The sequence below is a fragment of the Bubalus bubalis genome, chromosome 15, assembly GCF_019923935.1.
Source record: "Bubalus bubalis isolate 160015118507 breed Murrah chromosome 15, NDDB_SH_1, whole genome shotgun sequence".
NCBI lineage: Eukaryota > Metazoa > Chordata > Mammalia > Artiodactyla > Bovidae > Bubalus > Bubalus bubalis.
The window spans coordinates 66,640,162-66,654,743 of record NC_059171.1 but is presented as its reverse complement, the minus strand read 5'-3'; the positions used below and the strand labels follow the sequence as shown (position 1 = coordinate 66,654,743).

The 14,582-nt window shown below is 37.3% G+C and overlaps 1 protein-coding gene across 4 annotated transcripts in view; it reads left to right on the top strand.

Annotated features, from left to right (window-relative positions):
* The window catches only part of TATDN1 (TatD DNase domain containing 1), a 32,097-nt gene extending 17,751 nt beyond the window's left edge, over positions 1–14,346 (top strand). For 3 of the 4 annotated variants that reach the window (XM_044928819.2, XM_006048353.4, XM_025265476.3), the window contains 6 exons: positions 1,658–1,743; positions 1,824–1,864; positions 6,940–7,016; positions 10,337–10,407; positions 11,663–11,789; positions 14,165–14,346. In XM_044928819.2, coding sequence (XP_044784754.1) covers positions 1,658–1,743; positions 1,824–1,864; positions 6,940–7,016; positions 10,337–10,407; positions 11,663–11,789; positions 14,165–14,267 — 505 coding nt within the window. In that variant the 3' untranslated portion in view covers positions 14,268–14,346. The remainder of the gene's footprint in view (positions 1–1,657; positions 1,744–1,823; positions 1,865–6,939; positions 7,017–10,336; positions 10,408–11,662; positions 11,790–14,164) is intronic. The other variant, XM_006048354.3, reaches the window with a different exon arrangement.
* Positions 14,347–14,582: the final 236 nt, after the last annotated feature.

Sequence of the window (14,582 nt, the reverse complement as noted above, 5' to 3'; positions counted from 1 at the left end):
TAGGAATGATGTTTTACCTCTTAGTTTTCTTATATAATACCTAGTTAGTAGCTTGAGCACATCAACCTTTCTTTCCTCAAAGTATATAAAATCCCTGTAAGCATATTGGGCATCTGTTATTTTCATAAATTGTGCTTTTGCCTCCTCTGTGATAGGAAGGCATATTTCCTAGCTGATCATTAGATTCTGTAAATCTGTGTCTTGGTTGTGTGGCTCTGTGTAGCCAGAAGCCAGATAGATACAGAGTAAACTTTACATAATGACTAGAGAACACTTCACTGCTGACATTTGAATTACTTTAGAGGTTATGGAAGTAATGACTAGTAGTAATTATTAAAATATTTTTTTCTTCCAAGTGTTTGTTTATATTTCCTACACTGTGAAGTTTCAGCACCATGATAATTAACTGAAAGTATTTTTACTTATTCTAGTCCAGCAGAATCTGAAACAAAAAACAAAAAAATGATGGATAATACATAGACCACCAACTGTAGGATGACTGTTTCTTTGAGAAGTACATTTCTATTTCTGATTTTTAAATTGAAGACTGTCAAGAGTTTTACAAAGGAGGTGCTCTAGGAAAATAGTTGTCTGGCATTTCCAGGAGATGGGATATAGGAAAACACAGCAAAGGAGATTTAAGTTAAATAGAAAAGTTGTTCTTCCAAACACCTTAATAAAAGCTAAAGCCTTGTCTGTAACTCCTGGTTTAGCTTAAATTGCATGACCATTAATGAAATCGAGAGGGACCACCACTGAAATGAAAGGAGACATGAACTTCCACCCTGTCATGTCCTGTGATATTGTCATTATATGAAAGCCTCTTGTGTGTTGGTCTTAGACAAGGTCATATACCCGCTCTGACATCAGCTCTTTCCTATTCTAGGGTTACTTTGAGGATTAGATGAGATAATGGTATGAGGCGCTTGAAAAACCTTTTTCTAAAGTCCTGTAAAATGTTCAGGACTGCCACTTTATCATGTAGTTTTCATTTTTCTGAAAGAGTATTGCAGTTTTTGTGCTCATTCGTTTAATAAATCCTCTGCGTTGTTTTTCAGGGACTCCTTTTTGCTCAGTGGCAGTAACTTCTTGTGTAACAGCACATGAAAACCACTGAGTGTAACGCCTGGCTGCTCCCTGGGATGAGTTGATTCCCACTGGAGGTGGCCAGCCAGCTTTGGGGACAAGGAACTGGCCGTGTCTCTTCTGCCACCAACACCTGCTTTGGGGGAAGGGATCCATGGGTGTTAGGAGGGTGTCCACTTCATTTGTTGGGATTTAGTCAGAAAGCTAGTTAAAAGTAATTATTTGGGGAAAACAGTCCCCATCACTGTAAACTTAAACCTTATATAGCTCTTTACTTCCAGCAATGAGATGGTAAAGAACTACCTAATTACCTGGCAGTTATAATGGAAAAACTAACAGACATTTCTGAAAATAATTTTGTAATCCCAGAAAATCAAGTATCGCTTTAGGGAGTCTTTATAAAAGCCTTTGGCTAGGTCTGATGTATTTTAAATGCCTGAATTCACTACTTCTGTTCTATAATTTCTAGAGAATAAAAGCCCTTTAACTTAAAAATCATTTGACAATTATGTTTCTCATGCTAAAATAAAATTCTTAATGAGGAAAAAAAAATTTTTTTTGCATTATGCAGGTATTTTGAAAAACAGTTTGAACTGTCAGAACAAACGAAATTACCCATGTTTCTTCATTGTCGGAACTCACATGCTGAATTTTTGGGTGAGCTAAAGCTAATATCATATAAGAATTTGCAGAAATCAAACTATTTGCTAAAAGGTATTTCTGTTTTAAATTCACAGACATAATGAGAAGAAATAGAGATCGGTGTGTAGGTGGAGTGGTAAGTATAGAAATTACTTTTAATGATGCACAAAAGTGACTTGGTTATTAAGGTTGGCCACTAAAAAGTAATTTAGATGTCAGCAATAAAGTTACTAAGGTTCTGCTCTCTCTTAAATTGAGGGCATATAAATTTACTGTTGAATCTATGGACCAGATAAGGTATAAATATAAACCATACTTTTTTAGTTGCATTTACTTTGTTCAGAGTACAAGAATGAGTACAGAATTCTGTTCACAAGAAAATCCCATGAATTTAGTTCTACACTTTGTAATAGTCTGCATGATCTTTTTCTCTGCTTCTTCCCTCAGCCATTCCTCAGTGTTTTTCCATTTAAATTTTGAGCAAAATATAAATTTAATAATATTTTAAAATATTTCAGCACTGTTTTCAGCTTTGCATTAATTTCTTGTAACTGTATTTGTTACTGTCACTCTGATTAGAGACATATTCTCATTTATGTAGTTTGCTTCTGTGAGCTGTGGTCATTCAGTTCCATAAATATTATCTAACACTTAGCTTGGATATCCATAGCATTTTTTTTTTTTTTTAATCATAGACTCCTTTGAAAATTGCCTCAGAAAAATGCTCACGTCTACAATTTTCACATGTAATTTTAGGGGAGACTCACTGATCTCTAGCAAAGCTGTTGCCCAGGTGTATGAAATCCCATAGTTACACTGTGCCAGAAAAGGAGGTGGAGCTGGAAGGAGCGCATACTGTATGCCCACACTGCATTGCTTTGATAGTTTTGTGTATATTTTCTCAAGGTTTTAGCTTCTGCTTCCTAGTTCATACCACTAGTGATATGCACGTTTCCTGCACTGCTCTGCTGTTTCCATCCTGCACACTTTCATCTGTCCTTTCAGTCAGTTCAGTCGCTCAGTCGTGTCCACCTCTTTGCGACCCCATGGACTGCAACACGCCAGGCTTCCCTGTCCATCACCAACTCCCAGGGCTTGCTCAGATTCATGTCCATTGAGTTGGTGATGCTATCCAGCCATCTCATCCTCTGTTGTCCCCTTCTCCTCCTGCCTTCAATCTTTCCCAGCATCAGGGTCTTTTCCAGTGAATCAGTTCTTTGCATCAGGTGGCCCAAGTATTGGAGTTTCAGTTTCAACATCAGTCCTCCCAATGAATATTCAGGACTGATTTCCTTTAGAATTGACTGGTTTGATCTCCTTGCAGTCCAAGGGACTCTCGAGAGTCTTCTCCAACACCACAGTTCAGTGCTCAGTTTTATGATCCAACTTTCACATCCATACACGACTATTGAAAAAACGATAGCTTTGACTAGGTGGACCTTTGTCGACGAAGTAATGTCTCTGTTTTTGAATATGCTGTCTAGGTTTGTCATAGCTTTTCTTCCAAGGAGCAAGCGTCTTTTAATTTCATGGCTGCAGTCACCATCTGCAGTGATTTTGGAGCCCCAGAAAATACAGTCTGTCATTTTTTACATTGTTTCCCCATCTATTTGCCATGAAGTGATGGGACTGGATGCTGTCATCTTCGTTTTTTAATGTTGAGTTTTAAACCAGCTTTTTCACTCTCTGCTTTCACTTTCACCAAGAGTCTCTTCAGTTCTTCACTTTCTGCCATAAGGGTGGTGTCATCTGCATGTCTGAGATTATTCATATTTCTCCCGGCAATCTTGATTCCAGTTGTGCTACATCCAGCCTGGCATTTTGCATGATGTACTCTCCATATATGTTAAATAAGCAGGATGACAATATACAGCCTTGATGTACTCCTTTCCCAATTTGGAACAGTCTGTTGTTCTGTGTACAGTTCTAACTGTTGCTTCTTGACCTGCATACAGATTTCTCAGGAGGCAGGTAAGGTGGTCTGGTATTCCCATGTCTTTAAGAATTTTCCACAGTCTATCGTGATCTACAAAGTCAAAGGCTTTGGCGTAGTGGATAAAGCAGATGTTTTCTGGAACTCTTGCTTTTTCTGTGATTCAGCAGATATTGGCAATTTGATCTCTGCTTCCTTTGCCTTTTCTCAATCCAGCTTGAACACCTGGAAATTCTTGGTTCATGTCCTGCTGAAGCCCAGCTTGGAGAATTTTGAGCATTACTTTGCTAGCATGTGAGATGAATGCAATCATGAGGTAGTTTGAACATTCTTTGGCATTGCCTTTCTTCAGGATTGGAATGAAAACTGACCATTTCCAGTCCTGTGGCCACTGCTTTTTCCAAATTTGCTGGCGTATTGAGTGCAGCACTTTCACAGCATCATTATTTTAGGATTTGAAATGCCTCAGCTGCAATTCTGTCACCTCCACTAGCTCTGTTCATAGTGATGCTTCCTAAGGCCCACTTGACTTTGGACTCCAGGATGTCTGGCTCTAGGTGAGTGATCACACCGTCGTGGTTATCTGGGTCATTAAGATCTTTTCTATATAGTTCTTCTGTGTGTTCTTGCCACCTCTTCTTAATATCTTCTGCTTCTGTTAGGTCCATACTGTTTTTTGTCCTTTATTGTGCCCATTTTTGCATAAAATGTTTCCTTGGTGTCTCTGATTTTCTTGAAGAGATCTCTAGTCTTTGCTATTCTATTGTTTTCCTCTGTTTCTTTGCACTGATCATGTAGGAAGGCTTTATGGTCTCTCCTTCCTATTACTTGGAACTCTGCATTCAGATTTGTATATCTTTCCTTTTCTTGCCTTTTGCCTTCTCTTCTTAGCTATTTGTAAGACTTCCATTTTGCCTTTTTGCATTTCTTTTTCTTGGGGATGGTCTTGATCACTGTCTCCTGTACAGTGTCACAAACCTCCATCCATAGTTCTTCAGGCACTCTATCAGATTGAATCCCTTGAATCTATTTGACTTCCACTGTATAAGTGTAAAGGATTTGATTTAGGTCATACCTGAATGGTCTAGTGGTCTTCCCTACCTTCTTCAATTTCAGCCTGAATTTTTCAATAAGGAGTTCATAATCTGAGCCACAGTCAGCTCCCGGTCTTGTTTTTGCTGACTGTATAGAGCTTTCTCCATCTTTGGCTGCAAAGAACACAATCAATCTGATTTCAGTATTGACCATCTGGTGATGTCCATGTGTAGAGTCTTCTCTTGTGTTGTTGGAAAAGGGTGTTTGCTATGACCAGTGCGTTCTCTTGGCAAAACTCTATTAGCCTTTGCCCTGCTTCATTCTGTACTCCAAGGCCAAACTTAAGCTGTTACTCCAGGTATCTCTTCAGTTCCTACTTTTGCATTCCAGTCCCCTATAATGAAAAGGACATGTTTTTTTGGTGTTAGTTCTAGAAGGTCTTGTAGGTCTTCATGGAACCATTCAACTTCAGCTTCTTCAGCATTAGTGGTTGGGGCATAGACTTGGATTACTGTGGTATTGAATGGTTTGCCTTGGAAACGAACAGAGATCATTCTCTCATTTTTGAGAATGCACCCAAGTGCAGCATTTCAGACTCTTCTGTTGACTCTGAGGGCTACTCCATTTCCTCTAAGGGATTCTTGCCCACAGTAGAAGATATAATGGGTCATTAGTTCACTGATTCCTAAAATGTCAATGTTCACTCTTGCCATCTCCTGTACTTTATACAGATGCCATCATCATCTGTACTTTACTGATGCTATAATTTGTCCTTTAGAAGCTGTGCTTGGGAATTGAGGGAGGCTTTCATTAATGCCCTTAAGATTATTAATGGCACTTACAACCTTCAGGCTCTACCTCTCAGACCATTTTCTTTATTTGTAAATAGAATTTATTTGGATGATTTCATAATATAGTTGGATACTCGGGTGGCACAGTGGTAAAGAATCTGCCTGCAGTGAAGGAGACAAGGGTTTGATCCTGGGTCAGGAAGATCCCCTGGAGAAGGAAATGGCAAACCACTCTGGTATTCTTTCCTGGGAAATCCCATGGACAGAGGAGCCTGGTGGACTACAGTCCGTGGGATCATAAAAGAGTCAGACACAATTTAGTGACTAAACAGCAACAATAATACAGTTGACCTTTGAACAGTGTGGTGGTGGTGGGTAGGGGCACTGACCCTGTGTGCATCGGATATCCGTGTATAACTTAGTCAGCCCTGTGTATGCGCATTGCCCTCACGGCTCTGCCTCTGCAGATTAAACCTACAAAGGATCATGTAGTACTGTCGAATTTACTGTTGAAAAAAACCAGATGTAATTGGACCTTCTCAGTTCAGGCCTGTGTTGTTAAAGGGTCAGATGTAGTTTAAAAAAATTAACAGCAACAACAAATCCAACCTGTTTGACATTTATTTTAAAAATTGCCAAATAAGAACTAATCTTCTACAGTGGTTTATGAGGGTTGTATTTCAAATTATCTGGTGCTATCAGAGGCTCTGTTTCTTTCTATTCAGCTGAAAATGCTGAGAGGTAGAACCAACTCTTTTGAACAGCTGTGTTAAGTTTTCTTTGTTTTTGAGAAACACATTATCCACAAGTGTGTTCAGACTCTAGATTCTGTATTAACATGACATCACTTGTTTAGTGTTTAAAGGAGTCATTTCACGTATTGTTTTGATTACATATGAAATAACAAATATATCAAAAAGTGTGAAAATTTTTGCTTTAACCCCTTTATCTTTGAAGGAGAAAAAGACCATCTTAATCCATTTTGCTTGAGCTGATATAGACTATGTAACAATTTACAATTTAATGATGTTCTTACAATATCTATAGATCTTAAAGTTTGTCTCTTAATTCTCTTTTAGGGAGAAAAGTATCCTCTTAACAGAAAAATGAACATCTAAAATTTTAAATAGTTGTGTACATGTCCCCTTTAACTTATGCCTTGCCTAGAATGTGGCTCCCTCCTCCAATCCCCTTCCTAGAGGTACAGAGACCTCAGCACAGCCACAGACAGAAATTCTAGGCAACCATCTCCTCCTTTCCTCATCACATTGGAGACAACAGGTTATAATTGTGCAATTTGATTTGAAAATAAAAACTGTAGTGGCCACCTTTGAAATCCCATGTTCCAAATATCCATATTGCATTTATATTTTTATTTAGAAAGCCTTATTAAGGTTATTAAGAATTTTAAAGAAAAAGTATTATAATAAAATTGTGCCTTCATGTCCTTAGGTGCATTCATTTGATGGTACCAAGGAAGCAGCAGCTGCTTTGATGGACTTGGGTCTCTATATAGGGTTCAATGGTTGGTAGGTCCTTACGTGCTTTTATTTTTTTTTTTTTAACTTTTATATTAAACAGATTCCTTAAATTGTGTTATAGTGAAATGCTGATAAAGATTTAAATTTGTTTTATTAAAATTTGTATTGCATTGATCTTGGTCTGTGCATTTTAGTAATAAATGTAAGAAATTAAATAGTATGTTACTATTCCAAATTAAAGCTTGAAAATTATAAACTGCCATCCTGTGTTGCAGTGATGGAAAACAATTTTCTGCTGAGGTCAGCAGCTAGCTTTCTCTAGCAATGCAGTTTATTTTCGGATCATTTTATCCCTTTAAAACATGTATGTGTTCCCAGCATTGCATATACATGAGTGATATCCATCTGTGAGGGAAAGGTCACGCTATGACAGTCGTCTTCCGTCTCTGTAGGCCAAGAAACAGAGGCACAGAGAAGTTAGTATACAGGTGTAAAGTCACTCAGTGTGAGAACTTTATGCTCTTCCTCACTTGGTGACCTTCCTGCTTTTATACACACTTAAACTTCAGGCACCCAATGCAGTCCACTAGCATGCTGGGTCCCTGGGCTCAATTTCTTCCAAATGAGTTTTTTAATTTGGCGAGTTTTTACCAGTGTCTTTTCTCAGGATATCAGTGTAGCTCAGTAAATAAATTGCAAAATAGTAAGTCTTCCTTCCCCTCTTCAGTGTTTTAGTTCATTATTTTTATTTTTTTTTTTACTAAATTCCATTTTTGAGAATAGAAACATGAAATTATTTGCTCTAGAATTAAGACCTAAGTAAATGTCCTAGATGCTTCTTTCATATTTTAACAGTGATTTAATTAATTTTATAGTACATTACAGGTGGCTCAGTAGTAAAGAATCCTGCTGCTAAGCAGACGACAAGGGTTTGATTCCTGGGTCAGGAAGATGCCCTTGAGAAGGGAGTGGCAACCCACTCTAGTATTCTTGCCAGAAAAATCCCATGGACAGAGGAGCCTGGCAGGCTATAGTCCATGGTGTTGCAAAGAGTCAGACACAACAGCAGCAGCAGCACCCTTAAATGAAATTGTGGGTCAACATACCCAGTTCTGGCCTGTCCCACAAGGAGCTTCCAGGAAGAATCTCCATTCAGAGAGCTGGCAGTAAAATAGTCCTATTTACACAAGAGCAGAGGAAACCCAACATGGGCAACACAGGCCTCCTTAAACATAACCAGGGAACCATCAGATAAATGAGGTGAACCAGCAGAAAGAAAGAGATCTATATAAACAGAAAAATGAACATTAGAGGAAACTATTTAGGGAAAAGCACTTTAAAAGAGATCCTATAAAGATTTGAGATGTTGCATCTATAAAATATGAACAGAATGCTACAGGAAAAATATAAAAGAGCTTCTTAAAGATTAAAAAAAACTTTAAAACATTTTTAATTTTTAAAAAAGATTAAAAATTAATGTGTTAAAAATAATAGCACCACTGGAGGAAGCTTAGGGAATCAACACACTTTAAAGATTTTTTTATTTACCTCTACCACTGAGAACCTAGTAGTCAGGAACTTTCGCTTTATACAGGTATTCTAGCTAATAAATGACAGGCTGATGGAATTATAGTATCATCATTTTGCCAACTCCTTATGAACTAATCAGTCTAGGCAGTGGGCACATCTGACTTAAAGGAAAACTAGGTATTATGTGCTTCTGGAGAGAAGATCATACATACTACTGCCTATGAAAATCTTGCCAAAAAATAAAATTCAACTTGAATCCGATCAAGAGTCTGGATTGCACTTTAGAGCTCCTTGAAGAAATGCAGAGGACACAGGACCCTGTTAAAAGACAGTGCACAGATGAAATCAAGACGGGGAGATTATCAGGGCAAACAACTGGATTTTTTCAACATATTTTATGGGGGAAAAAAGAGATGCAGAACTTAATAGGTTAAGAAATTTAGAACACTGATGACCACTGTAATATTTGTCCCTCATTTGAACCCTAGGTCAAACAAAGGGGGCAGGTATGACAATTTGAATACTAGATATGATATAGATGTGATAGAGAATCGGATTTTTCTTAACATAATAGTATTGTTTTTTAAAAAGTCCTTATGCTTAGAGATGTGTTAAAATGTTGAATCCATACTACATTTGGACTTTACTTATTGGGAGACAGAAGGGATAAGTGGATGCACAAGATTAATCAGGAGTTGATAATTGATGGGGTTAGATAATAAATACAGGCAGAGAGTTCTATATATTCTAGTTATGTATCTATTTGAAACTCCATAAATAGTTATAACAGGTCTTGAAGTAAAAAGTGCAACATAAAGACAGTATTAGTCATCATCACATTATATAGCAAACCATCCCAAAACTCCTTGGCATATTACATTAAACTTTAACACATGGGTCTGAGTCAGGTGGGGTTTAATTGGTAATGTGAGCTCTCTGCTACAGGATACATGTTGGGTTCAGATCTTCACCCTGTGTTTTCATTCCGGATGCCTAGGCACCCGGGTAACAGCTACTTAGTGCATGCTTATCTCAGAAGATCCTGAGTGCCACTGTAAATCACAAAAGTGCATTCCAAGCCTCTGGCCATATCATCCCGTTAGTCAAAGCAAGTCTTGAGGCCATGGCCAGATTCAGGTTCCTTCTTCCTACTAAGAAATCATGGCAAAGGTGCAGATACATAATTCTGTCAAAGGAGAGAGAACTGGAACCAATAATCCAGTCTGTCTCAGAGTCAGAAAATGAAAATTAATCCCCCAGAAAAAGAGGTATGAAAGAAGCAGGGCCTAGGAGACCAATTCAGGAGTCCTAAACTTGACTAAGAGAAGTCCTAGAGGGAAGGGAGAAAATGAAAGAGGAAACGTCCTGTTTTTCCATAACGTTTTCCCTGAGTTAGGCATGGGGGAAGATCTCAAACAGTTTCATGCCCGAAAACATTATCAAGTTTCAGAATGTCTAGAGTAATGGAAGATCGTACAAGTTTCCAGATTTGGGAGGGTGAGGAATGAGGGGTGCAGTTCAAAATCTTTAAAAGATGAACATAGACTGTTACAGAAAGTTACTGTATGATCAACTGATAAACATAAAAAATTTCATCCCCCCACCCCCCCACACACAAAATTTCATCCCCTGAAGTCTCCTGCTTGGAACAGATCTTAATCTAGATTCTATAAGGACAGGATGTGCAAACACTTTTCTAAAGTACACTTCCATTGTAGCCAACCAAAGTCCTTCAGGATTTTGGGTTAGTTTTGTAATGTTTTAGACAAGTTTATAGTATGAAAAAGTTGTTATTCATTAAATACACTTTTATATATGAGTAACTTTTCTTTTTAAAGCTCACTGAAAACTGAGGCTAATTTGGAAGTTCTCAAGTCAATACCTAGTGAAAAATTAATGATTGAGACTGGTAAGTTTGCTTTTAGAACTTAATTTTCATATTAAACCATACCCCCAAGAGTTAGAGAAAAGTAATAACAAATATTTTATTTTGAAAAGCATGCTCAAACCTCAACAATTGTCAGAAAGTCTTTGGGGAGTTGTAATGGAAAAATATTCATGCAAGCAATTTTTTCAGTTTAGAAGCTTGACTAAGCCTAAGCATTTAAAAATGTGAGATTATGTGGCAACTAAGGAGGTATTTTATTAAACAAGAATGGGTTCAAAAACTATTCAGAATTTTTTTATACAATGGCTTAATTGTACAATACTTTTAAAGTAATGCAAACATTTAAATCAAATTGGGTTTAAGAATTTTAGAAATTAATCTGTTGCCTCGGAATAAAAAGTTCAGAGCCAAAAATTCTGTCTATAGCCTGAACTCGAGGCTCTTCTTATACACATGGAGTTTTTAAATAAGTCAAGACTGAGGCATTCTGAAGAAATCAGGTATATTTCCTTAGGGAAGTTATGAAAATTATTAATGGTTGTAAAATATGTAAACTATTTTAATCCTTTATTAGAGAGTTAGGTAAGTAAATAATCCCAGTATCCAAAGCACAGTTGGGGACTTCCCTGGCAGTCCAGTGGTTAAGACTCCATGCTTCCAATGCAGGGGGCGTGGGTTTGATCCCTGGTCAGGGAACTAAGATCCTGCATGTCAAACTGTGCAGCCAAAAAAAAAAAAGCCACTGTTTTACATTCAGTGGAGGCAAAAAAAGTTTTAAATGTTTTCATGTTACTACTGTATTTTGTTTTAGTTAGCTTTAGATCTTTTTTTTTTAAAGCATATTGTTAGTGGGGGAAGAGGAATAAAAGTTTTAAAAGAATTTGTACAGTTCAAGATTTTATCTTGTACTTTTATTTTATTTAACTTTACAATATTGTATTGGTTTTGCCATATATCAAAATGAATCTGCCACAGGTATACATGTGTTCCCCATCCTGAACCCTCCTCCCTCCCCATACCATCCCTCTGGGTCGTCCCAGTGCACCAGCCCCAAGCATCCAGTATCGTGCATCGAACCTGGACTGGTGACTCGTTTCATATATATTATACATATTTCTTGTACTTTTCTTAAAGCTGTTTTCTGTTGCCTTTTACCATTTAAGCTGAATCATGGCTTATCTTTTTTAGAGGTTATATAATAGTTTGATAATATTCACTAAAAAAAATAATTTAAAAAGGTAAATATCTTTGAGAATCTTTCTTTGCTTACCTTTAGATGCACCTTGGTGTGGAGTCAAAAATACACATGCTGGATCAAAATATATAAAAACTTCATTTCCTACCAAAAAGAAGTGGGAAAACGGGCACTGTTTGAAAGACAGAAATGAACCCTGCCACATAATGTAAGTGTCTTGTTTTCATGGCCTTCAGAATATTAAAGTCAATCACCAATACTGTTTACAAAATGAATTCAAGGGACAGAATTAAAGGTGAAATCCAAATGAAGTTATCAAAGACCATTGTAATGCAGTGATTTGGAGGAATTTGTATCAGCTCGTTTTTTTTTTTTTTTCATATCCTCTCAACCCAAAGTGGTTTTATTATAGCAGTAAGAACTTTAAGTGATTCTGGTCATTTGTCATTTTGTAGGGAGGGGGAAAGCTCTTAAAGCTGTCCATAGATAGAATTACCGTACCTGGCTTAAGTTCTGTTATCTTGCAGGATTCCTGCTGATGGTTATAAAAGCACAATCTTAGCAGGAGACCCAAATGATTTCACAGCTTGAATAAACCTAAGAAATAACACTGTTCTTTAAGCCTCTGAACAAAAGGACAAATCATAGAAAGGATTTCCTTTTTCCAACTGAAAAAAAGTGCAGAACTTTATAGAATTTTATTTCCTTGGGAAAATCAACATTTGCAAACTGAAAAATTTTAGACTACATTTCAGAAAAAAACATGCCTCTGGTCTAATGCTAAATACTAACTACTAATTAGCATCTATTAACAGTTTTATGTTTTAATTATTTGAATAGAGATTCCGTCCCCCCCCCACACACACACACACACTTTAGATTGTAAATTCCATGAAATACATTCTGGAGCTCTTGTCAAGTATCAGAGGGGACATACAGGTTACTGAGGCCACACGAAAGAATGAAGACCGTTCCCACCCTTACCCCACCAGATAAGTAGGTACACTGTGCCGGGCACTTTGGGTAAGGCATTAAACAAGTCTGACAAAGATCCTCCTGAAGCAAACAAGCAGATAGTAAGTATAACCCAAGACAGTAGTGCTGTTATAGGGGTAGGAACATACACAGGACAGAGCAGCTGCCTGCCCTGAGGGGAAATAAGAGCGCTTAACTCAAGTGACATTTCAACTGTTTTCTAAGCTGGACTGGGAGTTAGGCCAGACCGAGATACACACACACCTTGAGCGAAGGCAGGCTGGGGAAGAGCTGGGAACAGTGACCGCAGTGTGGCAGAAAGTAGGATGATCAGTAAGTGATAGGGAGGATAGGCCAGAGAGTGTGGCTCGTGTGCCACCATCTGTGGTTTAGATTTTACCAGGACCCAAAGGATTTTGAGCAGGAAAGTTACTGAACTGGTATCAATCAATCCGTATGGAGAAAAGACTGGAAGGGAGACTGGTGGCAGGAATCATACTGATTTCTCAGTATTGTGTCAATTTCCAATTCCAAGTAGTTAATAGAAGAAAACTCTGTAATTTGCTAAGAAAATGGGTCTTTAGTGTCCCTTTAAATGTTAATAGATTTGCTTTTAGCATACTTTGTCAGATAAAAATTTCAGTCACTTCATTTCATGTATGTTAAACAAAGCATTTGTCACTATTATAGAACTTAAAAGTTCCAGTTAATCTCTAATCTCTGTCTCTGATTCCTCTAGGTGTTCATATTTTAAAAACCCATAAAGGGAAACAAAAAGCTTAAGACAGAGAATATTTAATGTTTAATTCGACTGAATTTTCTGATTCATGTGTAAGAAATATTCTGTCTACATTGCAATACTGCTAGAAAACACTACTGATAATTACCATCGTTCTAGGCAAAGAAAGTGAAAGATTGGCACCTTTCTGTTGCAGGGCAAAACCTACAGGAAGAGAAAGCGCCTCTCTCCCCGCCCTCCCCGCTCCCCCCCAATAACCGTACACTTCCAGTACACTTCCAAGTAACGTGTTCTTAACTTCCTCTGCTGTCACTGTGCTGGTGATGATGCGGCAGTTTCTTGCTGCCCTTTACAACTAGTTCTCTAAGCAATGGCTTTCAAACTGGCTGCTATCCCCACAGTACCACAGTGTGACTTGGTACATATTTGCATATATAAATATAACCTGAACAAAAATGGAACACTATTTCTCTTACTAAATGCAAATGTACTTTTAATTTTTTAAAAGTTCCTTATGACCCACTAATGTGTAACGACCCCCCAGTTTAAAAGGACTCTTCATTTCCACTGGTTAGTTCCACAACTGTGGGACACATGTGGGCTGGCTTTATAATTTACTTGAACCTGGTTCCTGGCTCTAGTGACATGCAGGATTGTCCCAGAAATCTATCTGTAATTGCTTTGTTTTAAATATCCTAGCAGTTAAACTTTTCTGTTAACACTGCTGAAAACTTTAATACATACTGTTGTTAGGCTTTTTATGCTAAAGATGCTAAAACAGTATCTTTTCATTTATGTGGAAAAAGATAAATATCTTAAAACAGAATATGTACTTAGAAGTTTAACTATCTGTTTTTGTTTTGTTTTAGTCAAATACTGGAGATAATGTCAGCAGTAAGAGATGAAGATCCATTGGAACTAGCCAATACACTATATAACAACACTATTAAAATATTTTTTCCTGATATGTAATTGTATGTCTCCCATTTTCCCACCATGTATATAAAATTTCATGATAAAACTTAAGTTTCAATAAAGGAATTCGCTGGAAGTTGTCTGAAGAGGTATCATATCACTGCATACCACCCATGAAGTCAGATCAGAATTTTTTTAAATCACTTAATGTTTTGGTTTAAAATAGTGAAAACCCCCCAAAGTATTTCATTTTGTAATTTCTTTAAAAGTTCAAAAGGACAATGTTATGACAATGCTGCAAACACAGAATGGCTAATAAATATACTGATTTTTACATCAAAATTAAAACCATTAGCACATCCTGGTTTATAC